Below are 26,243 nucleotides of genomic sequence, written 5' to 3'. Positions count from 1 at the left end.
ATATACTAGAAGAAAGTGAATTAAGAACAACAGTCTCCATCCAAATTAGTTTTAAGATTCATGTTTTGGGGGCTGGAGAGAGCATGGCAGTTAAGAGTACTTACCAATCTTGCAGAAGACCCAGTTTTGGTTCCCAGCACCCACACAATGGCTCACAAACCACCTATGACTCCAGTCCCAGGGGACTCACTGCTCTAGTCTGTCCTCTAGAGGCCTGAGGAGCGTGCACCCAGATGGAGGGCAGAGTAAGTAGTGATTACATTTTCCTTTCCCAATTTCTACCATTTATAGAGATTCGATTAAGTCACCACTTTTCCTATTCAAAAGATAGGACATTTTAATTTTCTTTCTTTTTTTTTTTAACCATATTCTAGTCTATTAAGCCCTAATGTTTTCTTTATTCCTCTGACATTCAATACAGACACTATTTCATTGAAGAGTTTAGGGCAGAGAATTACCACACCTTCTCAGAGTCAGACTTGCTGAACCACTATTGCCATGGTGAAGAACCCCTCCCCCCACTGACCTTCCTCACTCAGCTTTTCTGAAACTGGAGCCTAAGGCAGACATCTGGTTATGGAGGTTTTAGGGTCACCTGTATGGCCTCAGTGGCTAGCTGTCTTAAAAATAATTTTACAGGATATGTTTGAGCCTTGCTTCATCAAACGAAAAAGTTCAAAAACTATTACTTTAGTGGTAGGTGATTGCTGAAATGTTAAGAAACCCAATCTGTAGGTTTCCCCTGCCTGGAAAGAGACCAAGCCCAGGTGACAGAAGTTCACTCTGCAGGAACGCCTTTGCGAGCGAAGATCCCCGGTCTGTTCCTCAGTTTGCACCAGTGTGTTGATTTGATGCAAAGCTGAATACTTTTCCCCAAAAATTTATGGCAATATTTTTCATTTCAACTTAAACAACCAACCAACCATCAAAGTCATGTGACTTCTAAACATTTAGCTGGCTTTGTAACAGAAGCACCTCCGCCCCCTAAAACATATCTTTGGAAAAGAGGAAAATAATAGATTACCTAACATTCTCAACCTAGAAATGTAGGCAGACAAGACTCATCATGACTAAAACACGAAAGCAAATCATCTCGGACCACAACACTGAAAATTTGGTAAGGCAAGACACTCTTCATCTCTTTTAGGTGTTCCCTTTTGTTTTCCCTAAACCCTCACCTACTGGAAAGAAGCTAGTAAATCGTAAAGAGAAAAAGCAAGCAGCAATTTAGCTGGGAAAGTTGAAAGGAGGTGGTGTATCAGGCCATCTGGTCAAGGTTAGGGGTTAGCACACAGTTGATGTTCAAATCGCCATAATACTTTCTCCAGAAATGTGCTTTGCCTAACTCCACACTCAATAATGAACTCAATAATGTTTGAAATGTCACTTTTTTAGGAATTAATAAATTTACAAAAAAGCTTCGGAGTCCATATGCAATTGATAACAATGAACTACTTGACTTCCTTTCCAGAGTCCCTTCAGATGTACAAGTGGTATGTACATTTCATTATTATTGTGCTTACTTTGGTGTAGTTTGACACTGGGTTTTAATTTTTAAACTCTTTAATGTCAAAGGTCATAGAAGAGCCTGGTAAAGTTAATAAAGCCCATTGCAGATTTTGGCAGGAATTTAGTCAACTAGACATTAATCTAGAAAAACCTATGAAGAATGGAGAAAAGGTGATCGAAAGTCAGTCATCATGTGGCTTTTGGGGAGAATGTACCCCAGGCACAGATGAGTTTGCGAAGAGACATCGTCAAGCTGTAAGCAGAGAAAACATTGGTTTAAATGTAGATGATGAAAGCAAAATCGGTGGTTACAAACTATTTGTGCATATTGCATAAATTTAATAAATTTTAAAGATGCATGTTAATGTATATTTTAGATTAGGGAGAAAAAGTTTACAATTGAAATACTGTAGCATACCTCACAAATCCTTTTGGCTAAACACATATAAGTAGACTGATTTCAAAGTGTTATAAGAAAGGTTTTTAATCACAATATTGAGGGTAGGTTTTAGTGATCACAATTTACATTAGAGTCAGTTGAGTTTTTCATTTCGTATACAACAATGGGTTGGGGGAAGATTAAGACTGTATTTAACAAACAATAAACTGCAAAGAACCGTTATCCAGCTCTTCAAAAATAGAGATAGATTTTCTTTCTTTGCATTGTGTTCCGGTCAGTAACAGTCACAGTCCATTAGCAAAGTTCACATGGGGCTTCAGGCAGTTTCTGGCAGGATTTCCCCTGACTCTGGCTCTAGCCCCTGCTGTTTGCTGCACCAGCCGGAGCTCCCACTTGGTTTCTAGAGCAGCACAGCCCACCCCCACCCACCCAAAGCAGTCTCTCATTCCTAAGCTTTTCCTTCTTTTGCCAGGAAGGGCCACCTGACCCGTTTTTTTCTGAACTGTTTAAACAGGTGCAATACCAAGAACTGAAAGCAGACCATTCTCATAGCCCATATAAAAGGAAGAAAAACAACCTTGGCTAGCCAGCTCCAGCACTGAGGAGACAAGCATGCTTGGGAAGATAAAAGAAAAGCCCTTCAGCCTCGCAGCATTTCCTTTCTTTCTGCTTTTTATTTATTTTCCCTTTTTATCACGATCGAGAAAATTGTAAATAGTGTACAAAAGGAATATGTCTTTGAAAATATACTTCCATTGTATAGTCTGAACTTGATAAAAGATTTTAGCTAGTGGAGTGTGGAAGCCTTGTTAGCTATAGATAATATAACCAACTGAAAGAGTAAAAATAATGGTTATAAAACTGGAAGAAACATATTTCTTGAATTACAAGTGAAAGAACCAGAATATCAGATTAAATGCTCAATTGTACTCTGATTAACCCTATATAAAATATAAATACTGATTTGATCTTTAGGTTTCTTGTTATGTGACTATTTCTTATCTGAAAAGTAATTCATTAGTTTTTTTTATGGTTATTCAGTTCAAAAGGGGGGAACTCCAAAGTCTGAATAATGGAAATGTTGCATTTCAATTTAACATACATCCTGATTTTCACTCCTGTGTAAATAAGTTACTTATGTATGGCTAAGGCTGATTTTAAGTTCATGAGTACAGGCACATTCATATATTTTGCTGTCTCCTTACACACACAATCCCTTAGGAGAATCTAAGATTTTATGAATAAAACTTTTAAGCCTTCTATCATTCCATCTAAAACCTTAAAATCTCTCCAGAACTATACTAAATAAATACTGCCAGGTTTATAAATGATTGAGTACCAGGATTTTTATATATACCACTATTTAATTTATACTGAGTTAGCAAATTAGCAAGCCAATTCAGTTGTCAAAAATACTAGCAAACTAAATCCATACTGCATTTGGTGTCAAATTACACCATTGCACATCTTAAAACAAAACAAAACAAAACTGAAGTGTCCTCATGGGGAAAACAAAACCCAGCATCTGCATTCTCACTAGCTGCCCACATGCTTTAATGTGTACTATGAATTTTGTTATTATTGAGTTTTAATGTAGAGAGTGCAGTGAACAAAGTGAAGGCCAGTGTTTCATTACATCATTTATGAAGAAAGGTCACTGATAGTGCATGAAAACCTGTTTTGTAAAATAAACTGCTTTTAGAGTGGTTATCATTAAAAATACTTCACTAACCACACTCGATCCTTAAACAGTGCATTCCTAAAGCTAACTCCAGGGTCTATCAAGGGAACATATCTCTGCAGAGACAACCTGGTCAGTGAGAATGTCTTCACTGACTTGTTAAAGGAATTAAACTCAATGGAAATTGCTGCAGACAATGTTTTGCACTACTTTATTAATTGCTATTCATAAATAACTGGGGTAGGATGAAGAATGTAGAAAAGCAGAAATATATATTTCACTCTAAAGAAATTCTTTAAATCTCATCAAAGCTGATTTTTAAAGTATTTTTATTTTAGAAATAAGTTGTTAAATACTATTTCTTACAATAGAACTATTTTGATGTTTATACACTATGCTTGCAAGAATGCTGACTAAATTACCTTTCTACAGAAAGGTTTTGACCTCACCTCAATATGCTCCATTTAGTGTATTATGTTTAAAATGACATGCTTACATCTGCATTCCATCACTGTTTGTTGCAAAAACATACTACTTTATGAAGCTGACCTATTACAAAGTTTATTGATGAGATCATTTGTTTGGTATAAGTTCTGATTATATCTGTGAGATTTATGTTCTGTGCTGACAGTGTCTACTCAAATGTCTATAAGCCTGACATTCTATAACCTCAGATGTACCTAGTGGATGTAACCATTAAGAGATGACTAAGTTTTGTTTGTTTCATTGTGTAAGATTTCACATGTTGACTACATATTCACTGCATTAAATACAAAAGAAAATAATCTTTTCTATGTAAAATTACTATTTTTTTTCTGAGTTAAGAGATGCATGGTGGATTACTGGGTGCATGTACGCTCATTAATATTTCACTTAGGGAAACATATTTGATTTGAGCAGGGCTATTCTTACAACCATGACTATGGTATAAACTCAGTACCTTTGGCATGGTAAGCATCCAATGAAGCAGAGAAAACTAGCTGGAGTCATAAAGCATCTTCAAGCTAGTCCTCAATGCTTTCAGAAATCAATATATTTATAGGCCCAAACAGATAATGCCAAGTAGTATTTTAACTTTCTTGTATAGGTGCATTTTAAATTTAAGACATATGTCTTGGTTTTCAGGGTTTTGTTTTTGTTTTTTCCCCTAGAGCTAAGGACCGAATCCAAGCCCTTGTCCTTGCTAGGCAAGTACTCTACCACTCAGCTAAATTCCCAACCACCGATTAGATTTTTTTTTTTTCCCTGAGACAGGGTTTTTCTGTGTAGCCCTGGCTGTCCTGGAACCCACTCTGTAGACCAGGCTGGCCTTGAACTCAGAAATCCACTTGTTTTCAGAGATATCTGAAGCAAATATTCTAAGTTATATGAAGAGACTGAATGTGGCTCAACATCTATTTGCATTGCTAAATTTAACAGACATTGTAAACTGCTTAACAGTCTCTATTGACATTACAAATTATAGCCACTGTTGTAGAATGCTGTCCTCTGGGCAAAACAACTGCCATCTTCGTTAGATCAACTGTGCCTGCTTATAAAAGACCATCACAGTCATGCCTGCAGTTGACCCTCATAAAAGGAGTGGGTATAGAGGGCCAGTGGGCCTGAGATTCCAGCTGTTTGGATGCATTTCTGCCCTAATTACATGTGGCCTTAAAGAGGTACTGGAGTGCACAGGTGGGGGTATGTTACTTAGAAAGGGGCTACATCTATGCAGCAGTGGGGAGACCATAACTCATACTGGTCAAGAATTCCCAGTGATTGCTTTGGGGTCATCCGTACCCCTATAGATGACCCCTCACTCACCTGATAGTTACCCTGATAAACTCATTGGTTCACCAGGCTGAACTTTGGTGGGATGCTTGGGTTTGTCGTTGAGATCATTTAACAAGGGGTAGATGTTTATAATTCTTTACAGAGAAAGAATTCTGCCACCATTAATTGGGATAATTGAGACATCTCACTATTCTGTAACTTTTTAACACACTTTAACATATTGTTACCTAATAGTTCATTTTGCTAATGTTACAGACTCAAACTGAGAGGTTCTTGAGAGGTAGGGGTTCAAGGCACTAGGATAATTTTTTACATGACTTGTGATACATTTATTGTATACCTACTGTATAACTCTGAGAAGGGCAATTATAGTGTATGTGTATATTGATAGTATATTCAAACCAAATTTGGAGTTTGTAAACAGATAAATTTAAATGGTATGTTTATGGAAGTAACTTTTTATAAGTTTCCTTAAGTTTTAACAAGACTCTGGCCTCTACTTGCAATCAGCCTCCCAAGTGCTGGGATGAGCAGGTCAGTGATGAACTTAAGCAGTTAAATTCTAAGGGCCACAGGAACTTCCCACTTTGATGTCAAAATCCAAAAATGTCCAACATTGAAACCAAAAAATAGCAAGCCTTATTCCAAGGCTATAATGTATTTAGAAACTTAAGCAAGCCTGACTGCTTACAATGCTTTTGAGTAGTAGTGCTTTGGTGCTCAGCTTAAAAACAAGAGTATAGGCCGGGCGGTGGTGGCACACGCCTCTAATCCCAGCACTCGGGAGGCAGAGCCAGGCGGATCTCTGTGAGTTCGAGGCCAGCCTGGACTACCAAGTGAGTTCCAGGAAAGGCGCAAAGCTACACAGAGAAACCCTGTCTCGAAAAACCAAAAAAAAAAAACAAGAGTATAAAGCACTCGGTGAATTCAAATACAAGCCAGCCAGTATTACACTTGTAACAAAAAGGCTCAGCTCTCACTAAATGAAAGCATGCTTGCGTTTGGGGGTTTGGAAAGGTGTGTGTGCACAGATGTTTAGTCACTGGTCTGATTAGAGGATGTGGAGTCAGTCTTTTCTAACTGCTCAGTTGAATTAAAACCACCTAAATATAATAAAAAATGTCTAATTCCCTTTCCAAGGATGATTGCTGTAACTCACTGAAACAATACAGCAGAAAGTACTCCCCTTCTTTTGTTGTGAGAACTTTATACTCATTTTCCACATTCATCCAATGGCAACTAGTGTAACAGTAGTCACATGAGAAGCTACTCTAGCTGAATGTGAGGCTTCAAACACACCGAGACAATCTCTATGTTGGAACCCGTTTATTAATGCCCAAAGTAGACAGGTTTGCTGGAATCCATCTGCATTTTTTTCAGGGTTCTGGTTTAAAAGGAGGAAAAGAAAAACAAAACATCTAAAAACAAAAAACACAAAATGAGGCAACTAAATATATAATTGGTCTCTAATTTCTACTTGTTCAAATTTTCATTCTAAGCTGAAAACAATATAAAAGCTAAACAAATCTATAAAAATCCCCAAAGTGTTGTATTACACAAACAGTATTTTTGTTAAAACAATTTAAAAAGATAGTTCTGTATATCTTTGAATGAAGTGGAAAAGGTATTTAAAACAAGATTTTATTATTTTATATGTACAAGTGCTTGTTTGTGTGTATGAAAAGTGTACTATGCATATAATGCCCACAGAGGCCAAAGAGGGCACCGGATCCCCTGGAAATGGAGTTTCAGATTATGTGCTGCTGAGAATCAACTTAGGTCCTCTCCAAGAACAGTTAAGTGCTTTTAACTGCTGAGTCTTCAGTCCCAGGACTATATTTTTAAAAAGGCAACAGAATGGTACTCAATATTCTGTGCTCATCAATAAATAGGCTTATTGTTTTGGACAGAGAGTTTTAGTTGAATAGCTACGTCAATGTGTTCTCAATATGTATCAAAATAAGGGCAATAAAGGTCTTCCCTACTCTGTATTTTTCCGTGTTCCCTCAAAGGGAAAAGTGATCAAATTGAGCCAGTGACAAACCACACTACTTCTCAGGAAGACTGATTTGAGGAAAGCCTGAGCTCTGGCTGGAGGGAGCTGTGACTACTACTAGTGAGGAAAGTTAACGTAGGCTCAATCTTGAGGTCAAAGGCTAGCTTCGAATTGGCTTCAATCAAGTTACAGGATTGTATTGTGCCTGGGTTCTAGTGGTGACAGGTATGGAAGAAAAGCTAAATCTGTACAGAAAGGAGCACACGTCGCTGTTCCAACAGTTTTTAATTGTGTTTTGCATTACAGGAAGCACCTTAGTTTTCACAAAGACAGCTGGATCACAGAAGGAAGGCAGGGGAAGGAAATGCCATTTTTTTTTTTCTCAAGATGCCTTTTTACAGCCACCAGAGAAACAAAATCCATATAACTAAATTCCCCATAAAATATTCTTCCTTATACACTAGTGATTCCAATAATTATAAACCAAAAATGTATGTGTAGCCCATCTTAGGTAAATTTTGCAAAATACAACTTTGTTTTCTGTTACACAAAGGGACATGCTTGTGATTTTGTCATTACTATTGTACACAGGAGTAGGTAACCCCAATTTCTAACCAAATTTGCAGGGTAATATGCTTTTACAATTGTCCTAGAATTCTGAGGCACACAGAACCTATCTGGAAATGTCAAATGCCCAAACTCATTTGAAGAAGCTCCCCGCTCCTCTCCCCCCAATTTACATTTCCACTTTAATTTGTTTGATGTTCCTTGATATTTCAAATGTCCCTATTGGATGTTTCAAAGGGGGAGGTGGCTTGGAGGTTGAGACTACTGCTCTAGGGTAGACGGCATGCCTCCTCAGTGTCAGGCCGAGCTTCGATCCTTGTATTGAAAAAAAGTATTTTTAAAATAATAGGAAAAAAACAATCACCAGCACTTTTTTGTTTTGTTTTTTGGTGGAGATAGGAGTAAGCACAAACCATTTTGCATTTATTCACATAACGAAGGACCAGACACACCAATTCATAATCAAGTATGTATCATTTATTCTTGTACATTATGATGCTAATTCAAGAATACTTTTATTTGGCAGCCAAAAAACTCTTCCACCAAAACAGATTTATCAATACTTCCTGGCTGTTATAGTTGCCTTTTGTTACTTTTCAAAAAAAAAAAATAGCTGTGGTTTTCCTCTGCATTTGGAGATTAACTAAAGCATTACACTGCAGGCCTTCATCCTGCAGTGCATGTTAACAGCGTGCCCTAGAGAGCAATGGCAAGTAACCCTTGAATCCTCTCAGTAGACAGCTAGGTCTATCTGCCTTCCAGCTGTAAATAAGTTACATGGTTGGTTTTCCATTTTATAGACCAATTAAGACAATTACCACTCAAACTCACAACTTCCTCAGTGTTAAATATGAAAAGACTCTTCAGAAAGCACATAACTAACTAGTTCCATCAACACATACAATATAAAATTAAAAAAATGGGTTATATGTTATGAGTACCCCTCCCAAAGTTGGATATTTAGCAAGCTAAGGCTACCTCTGAAGAGCACTGAGTAATCTTCAACTGAACATTAGTGAGGTCTAAACAGCAGGAGACTAAAGGTAACTTAAGGTGAGCTGTCTGTCAGACTCACTCTCAAGGAAATCCATTGGACAACTGAGCTACTTAAGGTCTGCAATGGATGATAGCAATTAGAGCCTACTTTGAAGATAAGTGGCAAATTTGAAAGATCTAGATATTTTTTAAAAATGGAGGACATGCAAGTTTAAAATTAGCCTATTGTAAAAGCATTTCAAGATCAATTCTTGGGCTAGCAAGATGGCTCAGTGGGTAGAGACAACCACTACCAAACCTGCTGCCCTAAGTCCAGTCCCCAGGACCCATGTGCTGAAATGAGATAACTGATTCCCAAGGGTTGTCCTCTAACATCCATGTGCCTGCCATGGCATGCATGCCCCCCCCCAAACACTCAAATACACACAAAGTATACAAATGTAAAAAGACTCAATTAGGAGCATCACTTTAAAATAAGTAGGCTAGTTAGGGTACTCTCCGATCTGATTACTGGGGTAAGCCAGTTCAGGCACCCTTCTCCACTATTTTTTTTTATTTTTTATTTTATAATTTAATTTAATTTTACATATCAGCCAGGGACTCCCCTGTCCTCCCCCTTCTCCACTATTGATAATAGTCTAAGCTGGGGTCATCCTTGGGGATTCCTGGGAACTTCCCTAGCACCCGGTTTCTCCCTATCCCCATGATGTCTCCCTCTATCATGGTATCTCTTTCATTGCTCTCCCACTCTATCCCTGTTCCAGCTCAAACCTCCGGTTCCCTTGTTTTCATTCCCCATCTGTACCATCCACTGCCCATGAATACCCTAACTGTCATCATAGAGACTTTCTCCAGTAACTGGTGGAAGCAGATGCAGAAAAACACAGCCAAACATCCAGGAGTCCAGTAGAAGAGAGAGAAGAGGGATTCTATGAGCAAGGGGCATCAAGATCATGATGGGGGAAACTTACAGAGACAACCAAACCAAACTAGTGGGAACTCATGAAATTTAGATCAACAGCTGTGGAGCCTGCATGGGACTAGACCAGGCTCTCTGTATAGCAAAACAGCTGTGTAAGATTGAGGGCGGGGGTGGGAGGTAGGGGGGTGGTGGCCTGGGGCTGGCAGTAGGATCAGAATTCATCCCTAGTGCGGGCAGGCTTTTTGGAGCCCACTACCTATAATGGAATACCTCACATAGCCTTGAGGCAGGGGGAGGGGCTTGGAACTGCCTATACTAAATGTATCTCCCCATGGGAAGCCTTACCTTCTTATAGGAGGGAATGGGGGTGGGTTGAGAGGGGGAGGCTGGAGGGGTGGGAGAAGGGAAGAGGGGGAACTTTGATTGGTATGTAAAATGAATAAAAAATTTCTTAAAAAAAAACAAGTAGGCAAAAGTTAGATAAATGAAAAATATTAACTACCATAAACATAACTACCAATAACAATGTATTTACTTATAATATTTTCCCCATGAAATTTAGAGAAAAGTCTCTAATGACATTTAAATATCTGCTATTTTTCATCACAAAATTAAAATCAGTCAAGAAAGAAAAAGGCATTTGAGAACTTTTAATAAATGGATTTTTTAAGTTTATTCCAATGACAGTCTCAGTATGAATTTACGGTCCTTTGGAAGGGAATTTATAAGAACTGTAGTGATGAGAAAAATGACACAATTACTTCTAAGTTTCACTACTACATTTTCAGTTAAGACAATTAGATTTACCTAACCCTGAGGAAAGCACTGAACGCCACTAGTCAGAACAGTTTTTAATGTTACTATTAAACTGGCATTTTCATTCTTCACTTATTTTTACTGGATTTCAGCCATAAAAGCACTCTACAAAACCATCATCTAGACCCTTGGTTTATCTTATAAAAATTGCTCAAAATGCCAAGGGCATAGCTTATCCAAGTTCAGATCTGTCTATATGCCTTCTGTATGATTTTATGTAGTCAGTAACTTCAATCAGCATATTAAGCAACATTTAGAAATTTTCCTTTCTTGATTCCTTTAAACCAGACATTCCCTAATCATTTCTCCTCATCCCCTTGCTCAGGTTTCACTCTTACAACTAGTTTTTAAAATGCGTATCTTAATTTTATCAAATTCTACTTAATGCTCAGTAATTTCATGGCTGCTGTAAAAGAGAAACAATCTAGAAAAATTCACATTTAAGGTAAAGGCAGATACCCAACACTACCCCCACAAAACTAAAGATGAGTTATAATCTCACCATGCATGCAGACGGAAACCACTGTTGATCCGACCGTGAAGCTGGGAAGTCACTGGGAGCAAGCTCACTCTCACCACTTTAAGGTTAACCATTTCCCCCTCAACATGACTATTTCACTTGGGAACAAGAGAATAGAGAAATACTAGCACTTTTAGTTCATCTACCATCAGAAGAAATGAAAGCATGGTAGATGTAAATTCAAAGCTGGATTCCAGATTTCCACTTAAGTGTAAATAACCTCCCCTGGAAGTGCTAAATATATTTTAAACTTCTTTTTTTGATGGATTAAATCTTATAGTCCACAGTACTAACCCATTTCCCATCAATAATTACTACTTATTAGTAATACATCAAAGTTTATTTGATGCAGTTTGGTAACATGAGAAGAAAGGTGATTGCATTTACCAAGGACATAGTGTTTCAATTATAACTGAACAGAAGAATGCATAGATGCTTAAATAATGAGCCTTTTTGGGCCTACACCTGTTAAAAGCAATATATTCCAATACTTTCATGGTATGTATAAATAATACACATCTTTCATTATTTCATTATTTCAATAGTCTCTCTGACAACACATTTGGCTTTTATTAATAAGTCAGTAGTTATAAATACAGAAAGAAAGAGCTCACTGTATTTATTTTAAAGAGATGCAAATAGTTATATCTTTAACAGCAAAGCATTATTATTTTTTAAAAATCACTCATATCTAGGACTTAGGGTTGCAGTTCAAACCTTTAAAAATAGTCTGATGTAAGTTCAATTGTATTATAACTGCACTAAAAGGTACAATGTGTTTAAATATATCACATCATAAACAGCTTATAAGATTAAAAAAAACCTCCCAAACAGACCATAATCTGAAAAAAGATAATCAATTATATTTGTAAATCTCTAAGATTTTATTCAAATAATTTCACATAATTTTCTTCCTATGAATTCATATAACTTCTTATCTTAATAAACAAAAATAATACAGTTTAGGTTGCTTGTGTTCTCATAAACTAGGGTCAGGGGTTAAACATATAGCTCTATATGTTCTGCAAGATCAGAAGAACAGAGTAATCTGTCTAATGATCATTGATATTTAAAAAGTCTTATGAAACATTTCTCTCAAAATCTTCCGTCAGTAGGATAACATAATCTAATTTACATGCAATAGTTAACTACTCCACGTTCAGTTCTAACATTAAACAAGCACTTTCCAATAAGGCTGGAAACTCAATCCACATTTGATACAAAAACAACTATCATTCTGAGTTTTCGACTCCTTTCTCCTGACGAGGGAGTAGCAGTGACAGCTCTTAGCAAGTTCATCACAGGCAGAGGGCTGCACAGACCACCAGTAACTTCTTTTCATTTTCCTATAACAGCACCAAGAAGAGCCAGCAAATACTCTTCTAGTAGTTATGTAAGTGTTCTAGCATTAACGCATTTACATTTGTCTCAGAATGAGCACTATGACTTCAAAAGCCCATCCACTGCCTATTTATTCTAAAAATAAAATTGCCAAAGTAATACTTATCAAATGATTACACTATCAGAGTCAGTAGGGCACACTTACTAAAGATCCCAGAAACACTAAACTAATTTCTCTCTAAAGCACTTAAGAAAACACATGGAGATGCACAGCGTTAAACTCTGGTCCACCTTCCCAGTCGGCCAACCTTCCTTACACATGGAGATGCACAGCGTTAAACTCTGGTCCACCTTCCCGCTCTATCAGCCTTCCTTCTCCTGTCGCCAACTCCTGAGAGTAGACCACTTTGTGCTCAGGAGCTTTTCAAAAATGTTGAATTTAATACAATAATTCATTTTCCATTGTTTTATACTACAAGAAGCGATTTTTTTCCTGGTCATTTTCTATGTCTACAGAACACTTTATTCTCTACAAAGGAACTAAAATTAGGAACACAGGAAGATTCAAAGGGTCCTTCTAAAATGCTCTGGGGAAAGCTGACTCATCCACCAGAAAATTCCCTCCGATTTTTATTCATGTTGTGGAAGGGCTTTCATTTGATTCCCCCCACCCCCTTAACAGTTCCATGGCACTGACCTCGAGTCTGGGAGGATACAAGAAAGAATGGTATTACTCAGCTTTGTTTTCAGCTGCAACTTTGAAAAGTCTCCAGTGAAAAGTTAAGATTCAGGACTTTTAAGTGTTTATAATTTCTTCCTCTTTGACCTCTAAGATAGAGTTAAGGCACCAATTCTGTTTCTAAAATATAAAGACAAGAAATAATAGAAATAATACTGGAATCCTGAAGTAGTAAGTTGACATGGAACCCAGTACCCGACTTCTGAAACAATGCCTTCTTACGGGAAGACATCTTGGAGGCATCTGAATGTGTTACAGCCCATGGCATCAAGGCTTGTGGGACAACAGCTTGTTATGCAATGCCGATAGTTAAATAAATATTGTTTCATGATACTATTTATATTTTTTTTTTGTTTTTTTTTTTTTTTTGTTTTTCGAGACAGGGTTTCTCTGTGTAGCTTTGCGCCTTTCCTGGAACTCGCTTTGGAGACCAGGCTGGCCTCGAACTCACAGAGATCCGCCTGCCTCTGCCTCCCGAGTGCTGGGATTAAAGGCGTGCGCCACCACTTACTGTCAACAAGCAATTAGCATCTTCCTTTTTGCTTTAGCATCTCATTATTAGCAAATGAAATGGTAGAAAGAAAGTTTATGAAGCATCATACAAAGTGAGAGTTTAGCTCAATTCTTTTGGGACAATGACACCTGACATGACTTCCATTTGATATATAAGAAAACCAAAACAGAAAAAATGTCCTTGTAATTTAGTTATAACTTACCCTGTGCCTATGCTCAAGTCTGTGTTATTTATGAAGCGGCATTATCCCAGGTGCCTTCATTATGCGATAAAGTGACTATTCCTGGTTCCTTTCTTCCTCTCCCTCCTTCCTCCCTGCCCCATCTTTCTTGTTGTCCTTCTCTAACAGAGTCACACTGTAGCCTAGTCTGGCTACAGACTCACAGCCATTCCCCTAACTCAGCCTCCCAAGGGACTACTCATGTTTCCTGATACTTTGGCGATTAATAACAAACACAAATTTTTATGCTATTTCTTACAGTGCATATAAAACTATTTTGAAATCTTACAGAAGTTTGATTTTTATTAGAGCAGAGAGATTAAGACATTGAGCATCTGTCTCTTGCTGAAAGATCTATTTGTGAAATAAAACTGAAGTGCTTCTCTAACACATTAATTGCTATTGGATCAGCAATCACATTACATAACATCTAGATTTAAGTTGTAATTTCTTTTCCCCATGTACAACACAATGTAACTTCCTCCCAACAGTGAAGGAATTCCAATCTCTTAAGTGGTTAATATTCACACTCTGTCTTTTAAGTTATAAACTACTAGGGAAAAAACTGAAACACTAATCTGCAAATCCATACTACATAATAAAATTTCAGATAACCTCAGACCCATTATTCCACTGCCAATTTAATTGTAAATTTTAATTATAATATTTAATAAAACTTACGTGGTAAAACATTTTCACTGATAAAAGACTGGTTAAGCGAACAGAAACATATTTCATGCATGCACTGCTAAACGACAACTGTTCAAAGAACTAAACTGTTAAAACTGTATATATTGTAGCATTTAAAAACCAAAGATTATTAAATATAATTTAAAATTCTAGAAAGGTTTATTTTAGAAACACAGAAAAGCAAGTTCATCTTAGACATTAGCCTAAAAAGGAGAAACAAGTTTCACAAGTATATAGATACACATTTTAATGAATATCCTTACCATGATTTTAAAACCTATAGTGCTTAAAGGACATTTTGATATGAAAAATATTTAATTTTCTGCATAAACAATATAAATAAATATTTCAGAACAAAGTATTTTAAAGATTAATAAAAGCATTCTATACCCAACAAAACTACTTCATTTTATTACTGTATCTTTCTGAGTTAAACTCTGAGCACTGGAGAGGGAGCCCATACTCTAGTTCTGCAGATGTTTTTAAGGGCTGTGAAGACCTGCTGTAAGTCTGTCCCTTGTCCAAAAGCTATGACTACCCTAAGTGGCAAAGCAAGCTGCATGTTTAGAATCTGACTTGCATTTTCTGGCCTCATGACACCTCTGTGACTGACCGACACATCATTTCCAGCGTCACCAACAAGGCCTCAGTGTGTACTCCAGGACTCCCACTTAGCTTCGCTGGCAATCCCTTAAGAACATCTGGGAGCCTCTTCAATGTCTCTGTGTTTCTAGCGTACAGATCCAGTAACCAGTCAGCGTGTGCACTGGGGGGCTCTGTGTCACTGCTGCATGCTGTAAGCAGCTCGCTCAGATGAGCCAACCCTTGGAAAGCTAGGAGGAATTCCGAAGATAAGTCAAATATTGAACAAAAACTAAGCAACATCCTACTAAGTAAAAATGAACCAAATTCAAGCTGCTGGTGATAGAAACGTTTCTGTGTCTGAGCGTGAAAGTTGTCCAGTGTATCGTCTATATTGGTGATGGCAAATAGTTCTTCCTTGTCTTTAGGCGACAGCACATAATCCAAGGGCAACTCCCCCTTAGAGTTCCTCTGCTGTAAAAGCTCTGGGCCTGTGAAAAAGAAATGGACAATGTTAATAGTAAAACATGTTTATTTTGGCAGTTTAACAGCTGTTTTCTTCCCCCGCCCCCAAAGCTTACAGGGCTCTGTTTATCTCCACAGTTCTACTAATTAGCTGGCCACACAGACCATAACTGCCTATATAGACTAATAGAGGTGTATTTACAAATTTAAAATTCTAGTTACCTGTCTACGGAAATCTGCTTGAAAGGACATACTCTACTTAGAAAAGTGATGATAAATGAAACAGCTTTTAACACCTTACCTGCAGCCACCTTAAGAACAAGACTTTCAATATTCACAGAAGAAATTAATAAAATGCCTTAGCATAAGTTCGGGGAAAAAGGAAAAAAATGTCTCCTTTCCATTACTGATAAACCACTCGGCAATGTGAAAACTATTAAACTCAAGAGTTCATCTAGCTATCAAAACAACAAAAACAAAAACAAAAAAACCCTGCCGACAGTCAGAGTTAATACTTGCAAAGTAGTCAAATGCTAAGGACTCAAGTTTACCCCTAAGTATTAAAGGCCGTGAGAAGTGCAAAGCAACAACCTAGGACTCAGCCATGTAACACAGTACAGCAGTAATCTGTGCTCGTCAGTCCATCTTGTACAAGAAATGTTACCTGGGATATGAAGGTACAACTGGAGACAAGACAGGAAATTACTATCATTATAACATGGACCAAACCACCAGAAAGAGAATAGATTAAGTGCTAAAACTCTTAATGATGACTACGACCACACATATAATGAATTACATGACTGATGTATAATTGGTAGAGAAAAGAATTCCAAATGCTAATTGTATTATCTATCTTTGTGTTAACATTGCAAAACAAAAGTAAAATATTCTAACTTATTCCTGTTAGGAAAAAAATACGAATACCTGAAATAAATAAAGTTTGGCAATATATACCTTGAAATTATTGCTCTCAACCCTGAAAGTCTTGAAATTAATATTCATATAACTTTAGCACAGTGATAATGCCAAGCCATGTGACAGATCCAAACCTGGAATCTGACTGGCTAAGTAAACAAAACAACAAACAAACAAACAAACAACCAAGCATGTTAGCCAATGGACCTTGACAAACATCAAGTACAAGCAGGTTTTCTCTCCTAAATCAGAGAATCACCACTTACTGCTCTTTGTTAGTAAAATTCGCATTGGCTGACCTAACACTACACTATACTAATAAGCTGGACTTCATACAGTAATACCTCATATCACTTATATCATTTGATACAGAAACAAGTATTCACTAGAATGTCGGATTAAATCTTTGAGTAGAAAAACAGGGTTATTTAATAGGAAAAGCATCAGGTTTAGAGAACAAATAGTATTAAAGAAAGAAGGTGGAAAAACAAAAATCTATCAATTATGAAACAGTGATGGTGAAACAGACACACTTAGCCTTTAGGGGGCAGGAGAAGACTATAAATAACCAAGTCTTTCAAGCCATCATGCAATACATTCTTTCTTGGATGTACATAGCAATGTTCCCCTCCTCAAAACTCAAAAACCAAAACCCAAACCCAAAACCAACCAACCAAACAAAAACCCACATAAAGAATATGCGTTTTGTTTTTACACAGAATGAAATAAATACTTTATTTACAACATAAATACATCAAATTCTAAGTTAAAATTAACACAATAAAAGCAATAGATTTACACAAAGGTTTGTTTTTCTCATTAGAAGCTAGTTATCAGTTTTCTTTTTTAAAACACAAATTAGGTTGAATATTTTGAAGCACAATTTTGTAACAGTTCATATGTAGAAACATTACTAAGACAGGAGTTGCTGAAGGTAAAAATAAAGAGTCAGGAAAAGCAGTAGATAGATATGAAGCTTAAGTTAGACTCTTCACAAAATCAGTGCATTACACTCACTACCATTTAAAAATCTGACTTCAACTTAAGACTGCAAATACGAATGAGAAAATATTCTTGGATATCTTTTCCATACTCTATAAAGGAATACCTTATAAAGACAACACTGGCTCGAGAGTTATACATACATATGCAATAAAACAAGAATGGAGAACCGAGTAGTCACAAGAAACACTGACTCCAAAGCTTTAAGAAATGCCTAGTTCACAAAGACATCATATATGTTAAGTAAATGGAATATTAAAAACCAACATGTTCAACTGAACATAGGTTTTAATAGTACATATATATTATACAATGATTCTAACAACAGCTAATAAAGGGTGGCTATATTTTAGGAGGCTTTTTGTCTTTACCCTTCCATGACTAAGAAATAAAAGCATCTTTCCTTATAGATTTTAAACATAAAGTGTTATCTGCCTCCAAGGGATTTATCAAAAGCCTAGATAATTTACCAAGATCCATTTAGCACACACACACACTCACCCCCGTGCTGTAGGAGCAGCTTGCCAATTTCTACATGTCCGTTTGACAGTGCATCATGCAAAGGAGTCACCCCGTCCACTTGAGTGAACAGATCTACCTCTGGACAACGTTGCAAAATTTCCTGGACACACACTGTGTTGCCATAGTTACAGGCTTCATGCAAAGGCGTCCAGCCAGCATTGTCTAAATTAGAAATCAAGGCAAGTTTTAAAACAGCAGAAGTAGTACTGTTGGTTGCAAAGTATTGATATTCTATGACTACCATCCTATTACTCTGTAGGAGCGTCATATATGAAAAACAGCTTTGGTGAAAATGAACACAGTGTAATCATATTTCTATTTAAGAAAATGAAAATAAATAAAAAGCAACTTCAAAATATTAATGTTAGAATATGACCAGAAAAATTACGACTAAAATATTTTATATTATTAGCTCTAAATTATCACATAAAGAATTATTTTGGCTTGGCTGCTAACGGTATTTTTAAAGTATCTTCAGTAAATTAATTTAAATGGTTTTTCTTAATGTGACATAAAACTACTTTGTATGATAAATTTTAGGACACTGAATGAGAGCACAAAGACCTAGAGAACTTACCTTTAACATTGATGTCTATTCCTGGCAGAGAGAGAAGAAAAATCAATTTCTCCACTTGGTTTTTTATGCAAGCTCTATGCAGAGCTGTTTCTCCTGCCATAAAAAATTAATAGATTATTCCAGAGAAGACAAGATATCAACCAAAGAAAATAATCAAAGGCCATGAACTAGAAGCTCTGGACCCATGCCAGACAATTATTTATTGAGTTTTCCTTCTGACTGGTTTAAACATCTCTTGAATTTAAAAAAAAAAAAAAAAAGGCGGGTGGGCGGGGACCCCAGCAATCCAGAGCTTCTGTTCTGTCAGCAATTCGGCGATGAAATTCTACAGCTAAAGCTTTAACACAGGCATTGTCTCTCCCTAGTTCAAGGTTTAAAGCTTCAATCCTGCTATAAAAACCCCAAATGACAGAAACACCAAAAATACTTGGTTCTGCAGCAATAAAAGTTTTAAAGCGCAATTGCCCTCTCTTAAATTTATTCATGAACCTCCGCTAAATGTAGGGCTCTTTCTTATACAGCATTTATAGCTTAATTCAAATGAATGTTCCTGGCTAAGCACGAGTGCCTCCACATACTCAAGTATAATTCAGAACTTCAAATCCATTAACAGATGGTTTGCTGCTTCTCAATAGGCTGTCTGGCTTGGCTACAGCAGCACAGAGGGAGAAATGGAAGAATCTTAATATAAACACCACACACACACACACACACACACACACACACACACACACACACTCGCATACACACGCGCAGAGAGAGAGAGAGAGAGAGAGAGAGAGAGAGAGAGGGGGGGGGGGGAGGTCCTTATGTGTCACTTAAAGGTGAATAACACTAGCACATTGAACGGCACAATTTTTGCTTGGAGGAATGTAGTACGTAGCTGCTGGTCAAAATTATTGATTCATAATCTCTCTTATAATTAAGAATAGTAAAATGTAAGTCATAATTTGACATTAAGAAAAATGGTTAAATACTTGTCAGTGACTGCAGGAAACAAAATGAAACATGGACATAATTTTTTCCTGCTATAAAATACCGAGTAGCACATTTTTATAGTGCTCAGTTTTACAGATTATCTCTGCAACTTCTACTGAGCATTCCTTCTACAAGCATAGGAAGTCTCTTCAAGTTTTTCAGTATTTCTCAATTTTCTTTCTCTCCCAACTCCTTCTGCTGTTCAGCCTAAAGTCATTCATATTCATTTTCCATTTTGAAACAATAAAACAAAGAAAATAGGCACTAATCTTTGAAGTGAATATCTGAGTTCTCACCTAATAGTCTTCATATTTCGAGCTAAATGGGCAGTTATAAACTATCACACAGAAAGATCGTAAAAGCTTTGCTGTCAACTGTTTTCAGGAGCTAATACATATCATGAGTTAATACATATGATACAGTTTGTAAGTAAGAACAATTTGTAAATCTAGCAACTTAGTTTATCTAAGAAGAGATGCCTTGTAGATAACATATCTTCAGGTTATGAGCTATCTATGTAAAGAGGAGCTAGAGTGAATGATCACAGCACTATTCCTGAAATTCCATCCATTAGGCACTTAGGCTCCAGTACAGTTAGAACCAAAAGCCAGACACATTTCAGTCTGGGCTCAGTGCCTAGAAGAAAAGAGCCCATATGCTTAACACGGCTCTGTAACGTAGCCTACTCCTCATTCTTTGTTCACAAAATGTGTAGGACTGAAAAGAGAGGAAGAGTGAATTATACTTTCAAATCAGAAGACACTGATCCTAAGCAGCACAGGTTGATGTGGAAGAGCAAGGTAAGGAGGGCAAGTCTGGAATGAGCTCAATGAGCGCTACACACCAATGAGCATCTGGAAAGGCCGGGGGAGACAGAAAGGGAGGGACATTCTATTAACCAGGTGCTACATGACAACTTCGTTTACATAAATGAGTTCAATAAAATACTATGAAGGTATTTCCTGGACCTAGTCCAGTATTTAAGTGAAAACATTCATCAGGGCAAATGTGTGAGATTTGCAAGTACTGACTACAACCATGAAAAGTTCTTAGCATAAGTTAACTCAGATCCTTGGGATACCTTTTAGATTAGTTTTGTGAAAATTCATCTTTGTAATCAAAGAGGGGCAATTCTCCTTGGAACATGACAATTCTCCTTCTGACTTCTTCTTCAATTTTTTCAATGACGAGGAACATTTAGCACGGTTCAACTCTCTGAAAAGAAAGAAAACCAAGGGAAGCTTGTTTTTCAGTAAGGCATGCCAGCATACATAAGATGGTAGTTTTCCTCCTCCTTTCCACTTAAACCACTTACTCATTCAATCACATTGCTTTCCAATTTTTAAAATGATGTCAGCTATATAGAAACAAATTTTGATGCATTAATTTTCACTTTATTAGTCTATACCTCCAACTGCTCACTAAAAAGGTAATGAGTATAGAATGTTGGGCAAAGAAGAAACCAAGCAAATCACATTTGGTAGAGAAAATAAAGCTGAAAGCTAAATAAGAATGTAGGCCTCCATATCCAAAAACCTCACTTATATTACAAAAATAAGTAGTGCCACGTGTTTCAGAAAACATCTGTATGAAACAGATTGATTAATAGTTTCATTTCTCTTGGGACACACTTAGCAGGAGGGAAGTGTGGTCTCTGCGTCACAGTAAAAGAAAGTGCTGATCTTACGTATTTATAGGTCTAAAACTGAGTTTTCTTCCAATCAATATAATGCAGACAATACCCCAGATAACCTAAAGTTCAAGAAAGGTCAGAAAAAAAGCCATATTCCAAAACAAAGTACAGCTGCAGCAACAGCATTACTTACGGAAATTCTGGCCGACCTTCAGCTTGTTTTTGCTTTGCGCCATTCAGCATTAGTAACGCTCTCTGAGACTCTAGGCAATGCCGCTGGCCGATTTTTTTTGGCAACTGCATCTTTCCAGCCCTATGTATGTCCATTTCTCCCAAAACAGGCAAATAGGAGTCTATCTGTTACAAAGTAAGATTATATTATTACTGTAACTACAAAGAGCAATAAAATGAATTACTTGATCATTTTACTAACAAGTCTGGTTTTATTTTCTTGATTTCACAACAGCATTGCCACATTATCTTCTCTAAGTATGACTAAATATTAAAACTGCCAGTTCTGTGTAATTATCTATGGAATTATTTTGTCAATATCTTGCAGATGAAGATACCTTTATAAAATAATTACACTTTCTAGTTCAATCTTAATATACATTTAGAAAAGTTCTTTTGATTAAGTCTCATATCCAACTTATAATAATGATTTACATATTTTCGTACCTAAGACTTCTAGACAACAGGTATTTTGTTATTTTAATTTTGCTAATGGTTTTCTTCAACAGAAAGATAAGTCCAGAGTAAATGGAATAAGGAGTGAAAATATCCTTCAAGCATGGCCTGTTGCAAAGCAATTTGCCCAGCATTTCAATAAACAAAGGGACTTGATGCTTGCTGAAGAAACTTCCAGAGCTTTAGACCTTAGTGTCTAAAGACAACAGAAAATGGGAGCAAGTGCCGCTTATATATGTGTATGGACATAGGATACATCTTTCCAAGTTTTCATTTTTAAATGTCAAGTACAAAAAAATGTTGGATGTAGTTTCAAAGTATTATGTATTATGGCAAATCTCAAGAAATACTTTTTTCTACTTATTCCCCCCAAATAATCAAAATTTCTACTCACTAATCTATCTCTGAAAAGACATGTTTTTACTATTTATTTGTGAGTGTATTTGGAGGGGGGCATGCATGTACATGTACCTGTACATGGTAGGAACTGAACTTGGGCCCCTGGAAGAACACTGGGCCACCTCTCCAGCTCTACTACTTTGTTTTTGAGATAGAAAATACCAGCTCTTTAATGTGTTGGGAGATTTATGAGTTGTGTTCTGCCCACAGAACACGTTTATTATTTATGAGAAATAACTAAGAATTGAAAGTGAACTCATGAACTCACTTCTTAGGAAAAAAGAGAAGAACCTGAATAGGGCAGTGCTTACTATTTTCTGGAGAGAGAGCGGCCCGGTGGCGCAGGCACTGGTGGGGCCCTGTAAGCACAGCTTCTTGAAGATGGCTTCTGCAACAAACATCTGAAGCCAGGAAGATGAGAAAGAACAAATGAGGGTCTCTAGTTCTTGTGAAGAAAAATCTGTAACAACAAGTAAATACAGTCACTGCTCCACCTTATACATTTTCCTCATTTTTGCAGTGGGTGCTACTCAAATGAGTGTTATTTCCTAAGCCAGTAAACTTTAGTTATAATTTTGAACCACTATGGATGGTGTGTGTGTGTGCACATAATAATATATCATACACATATATACACATACTCCTCCTTGTTTTTCAAAAGAAATTTTATGGTACATATGCCAGCACTTGAAAAACAAACGCTATCACTTTAATTAAAATTCTTAAAATCATATCTAGAGAGTGTCAGATATGCTAGTGCATGCCTATCCTAGCATTCAGGAAGCAAAAACAGGGACCTCTGTGAATTCAAAATAACCTAATTTACATAGTTCTAGGGCAGCCTTAGCTACATAGTGAGACCTTGTCTAAAAACCAAAACAAACAAAAACAACAAAACCATGTATGTAGAATAGAGTATATGGTTACATCATTATATCAATATGGGAGACTTTACCTTTGAGTTTCCAAGTAACATTAACAATCTCAAGTTGGATCCTTTTTGGAAAACTAGTTCTTAGTTTTAATTAATTCATTTAATTAAAAAAATGAACTGATTCAATTTTCTTTTGACACAAGGTCTCACAATCTTGTGAGATCCAGGCTGGCCTTACTCACAATCTCTCTACGTCTGTCTCTGAGGGCAAAGATGTGCCATGGCCAATAACTGAGTACATATTTTTATTTATTTATTTAAGACAGGATCTTCTGTGGCCCTCTGAATTCTCTATGTGGCTGAGAATGACCCTGTACTATTTATTCTCCTTCCTCCACTCTCAAGTGCTAGGATTACAGGAAGGTATCAAGGGCCCTTAGTTTTATTTAAAATGCACACATGTAACAAATTTGTAACATTCAGTCTTGAGCTGATGGAAAGAAGTTTCCTCTGATTTACTCATTGATTTTTATCACTGACAAGTTAGAGGACATATACAAGTAAAGAAGAAATGTACAAAACAAATAAGTGAAGATTTCATTAAAATTTGCACCCACTCTACAATGAGGTAATTTTAATTTATGAAAAATAACAAAACCCATGAATATCCTTAAATCTTTTCTATCCAAAACTTCAAGTGTTAAGACAAAACTTCATTAGTATACAGAGAGATTAACTGACGGAGATCAACTACAAAGGTAGCGGATTTTCATGTCATCTATTTAATGATATAACTTTCTACTAAACTTTCCATATAAACAGCAGCATAAAGAACACACTACAATGACAAAGGAAGAGATCAACCAACAGGATACTAAAAGAGCTAAAGCTGAACAACAGAGCACAGTATAAGAAGCTGTGATACAGAGATCAGTGGAATAAAGGCCTAGGTAGAAGTCTATGCTCCCACAGCCACCAATTTAACTGGATCCACTTGTACGGCCATGGGACTGTTGGAACGACACATGTTTTTTCTCATCAAAACCAACAGATCAGCAAAGGAATATGAGCAAAGTGTTACTGTAACACGCCATTATCATTTACCTTTGTGTAAGGTGGTTTTATCAAGACAGCTTCTAGGCCTATAGAGCAAGGAATATTTACCCTGATTTTTTTACATAAATGAAAAATCTAATCCCCATCTGAAGCTAGTTTCTCAAGAGTTTCAGTTAGGATAAAAATGAAATTTAGATAGTTAAACATGCAGAAAGGAAATTCTGTCTGAAGTGTTGTGAAAAAAAAAAACCAATACTATAGCTCTGATGTGAAAGTGATGGGCATGAGATCTAATGAAAAGAAGGATTATAACTGTCTTCTGAAATATACTGCCTTAATTCTCATAAAATAATTGTAAACTTCAGCAACTATACTAACCATAAATGAGGAAGGTGAGTTGATATCTTCAAATGAAAATGACACAACAGCCAAATCTACCATATTACCAGTGAGTCAGAAAATACAGAGGAGAATAACTGAACTATTGTAAAAAACAAAACATACCCAAACAAAACAGGCAGGAATATCCACCAAGATATAACAGCAACAACAACAAAAGAAACTGGCAAACAATGATTTTCAAATTTCTTCATAAAGATTTGAACAAAAAAGACATTATTAAAATACATGGGAAAGTCTGGTGTTCCAAAGCTTCCATAATAGATGAATATTTCAACTGTATTTTGAATACAGAAAGGCTGCTTCTGTCTTAAGATTAAACTATTTACTTTATTCCTGTCTTTTGACAAACCTTAAACACTAAGCTCTCTTGAGTGAAAACGTAGGAAGATACTAATTTGGATTATTTTTAAAAATATGTCAAAAATTTTTAAATGGTTTACCCACTCCATAATTTGAAACCTATGGAATCAATTCTATATTTGTGTGTGTTTTTCACTGCAGCTTCTTATTCAGACTCTCCATGTGTGTGTTCACACACACGCGCATACACAGAGGCCAAAGGATTATTTTGTAGAATTGGTTTTCTCCTTCTACCATGTAGATCCTAAGAATGAAACTCAAGTCACCCAGCCTGGCAGCAAATGCGTTTGCCCACTGAGCTACACTGCTGCTGTGCACACTGAGAAGAGTAAGCAAAGAGTAAGGAAATTCACTTCAAATAATGGCTTAATTTCAACTTCATCTAGAGCTTTAAATTGGTGAACAAAGATGAATCCCTGTCACCAAATTAATGATTGTGCTCACAGTATTAAGAGTGATATTAATGCTAAATTTTTAGCTCAAATCAGTCATCAGCCACAGGTTCCAACTGCTAGGGTTTAAATCTGTCATGCGAGGACAGAGTAACTTTCCAAGTAAGTAAGGCACAGCGAATGCCTTACTTTGGAGTGAAGAGCCATCCAGAATATGAATAAAGAAGCACTGAAGCAGTAGCATATAATAATGTTCTATAAACTGATTCTCCATTAATGCAAGGGCTATTGTTTCATTCATTTGGCTAAAGTATAAGTTAGATTTCATTAAAGGCAACTATTAGACATTGGTAACAACACATAAAACTATATTGACAGTCTGTAATGCTAATGCTAATACTTTCATTATTGGATGAAAACAAGGAATTGTTAGCTAAATTCCCTGGCATTCTAGCAAATTATACCAAAATTGTGATTTTTAAAAACCACTAACTCACCTAGAAGAAATGATTGGAAAGAAATGATAAAATTTTAAGGTAAGATTGAATTTGAGCTAAGAAATGTTAAAAAGCCACTCAACAAATGATATCTAGTCTAAAAAAGGAACAGTAATCACCTCCTAAGCTCAATGAAAGAGAAACAGGAAGGAGATAAAATGATAAAAATTTTCTAACTTTGGTAGAATAAAGAAACCTCTTTTTACAGGCGG

The 26,243-nt window shown here is 36.5% G+C and overlaps 2 protein-coding genes across 13 annotated transcripts in view; one reads left to right on the top strand and one right to left on the bottom strand.

The window, feature by feature from the left end:
- Positions 1-4,375, top strand: part of Mctp1 (multiple C2 and transmembrane domain containing 1) — a 588,499-nt gene extending 584,124 nt beyond the window's left edge. For 9 of the 11 annotated variants that reach the window (XM_052743710.1, XM_052743708.1, XM_052743705.1 and 6 more), the window contains 2 exons: positions 1,396-1,493; positions 2,424-4,375. In XM_052743710.1, the coding sequence (XP_052599670.1) occupies positions 1,396-1,493; positions 2,424-2,495 (170 nt within the window). In that variant the 3' untranslated portion in view covers positions 2,496-4,375. The remainder of the gene's footprint in view (positions 1-1,395; positions 1,494-2,423) is intronic. The other 2 variants (XM_052743711.1, XM_052743709.1) reach the window with 1 other exon arrangement.
- A 422-nt stretch (positions 4,376-4,797) lies between these two features.
- Slf1 (SMC5-SMC6 complex localization factor 1) overlaps positions 4,798-26,243 on the bottom strand; it is an 80,892-nt gene continuing 59,446 nt past the window's right edge. For both annotated transcript variants that reach the window (XM_052743700.1, XM_052743701.1), the window contains 6 exons: positions 22,762-22,910; positions 21,558-21,721; positions 20,813-20,946; positions 18,754-18,846; positions 18,156-18,338; positions 4,798-15,760 (listed from right to left, as the gene is read on the bottom strand). In XM_052743700.1, coding sequence (XP_052599660.1) covers positions 15,279-15,760; positions 18,156-18,338; positions 18,754-18,846; positions 20,813-20,946; positions 21,558-21,721; positions 22,762-22,910 — 1,205 coding nt within the window. In that variant the 3' untranslated portion in view covers positions 4,798-15,278. The remainder of the gene's footprint in view (positions 15,761-18,155; positions 18,339-18,753; positions 18,847-20,812; positions 20,947-21,557; positions 21,722-22,761; positions 22,911-26,243) is intronic.

The sequence above is a fragment of the Peromyscus californicus genome, unplaced genomic scaffold (genome assembly GCF_007827085.1).
Source record: "Peromyscus californicus insignis strain IS unplaced genomic scaffold, ASM782708v3 Scaffold_18__1_contigs__length_77618521, whole genome shotgun sequence".
In the NCBI taxonomy this organism is placed as follows: Eukaryota; Metazoa; Chordata; class Mammalia; order Rodentia; family Cricetidae; genus Peromyscus; species Peromyscus californicus.
This window is presented reverse-complemented; position numbering and strand designations above follow the sequence as displayed.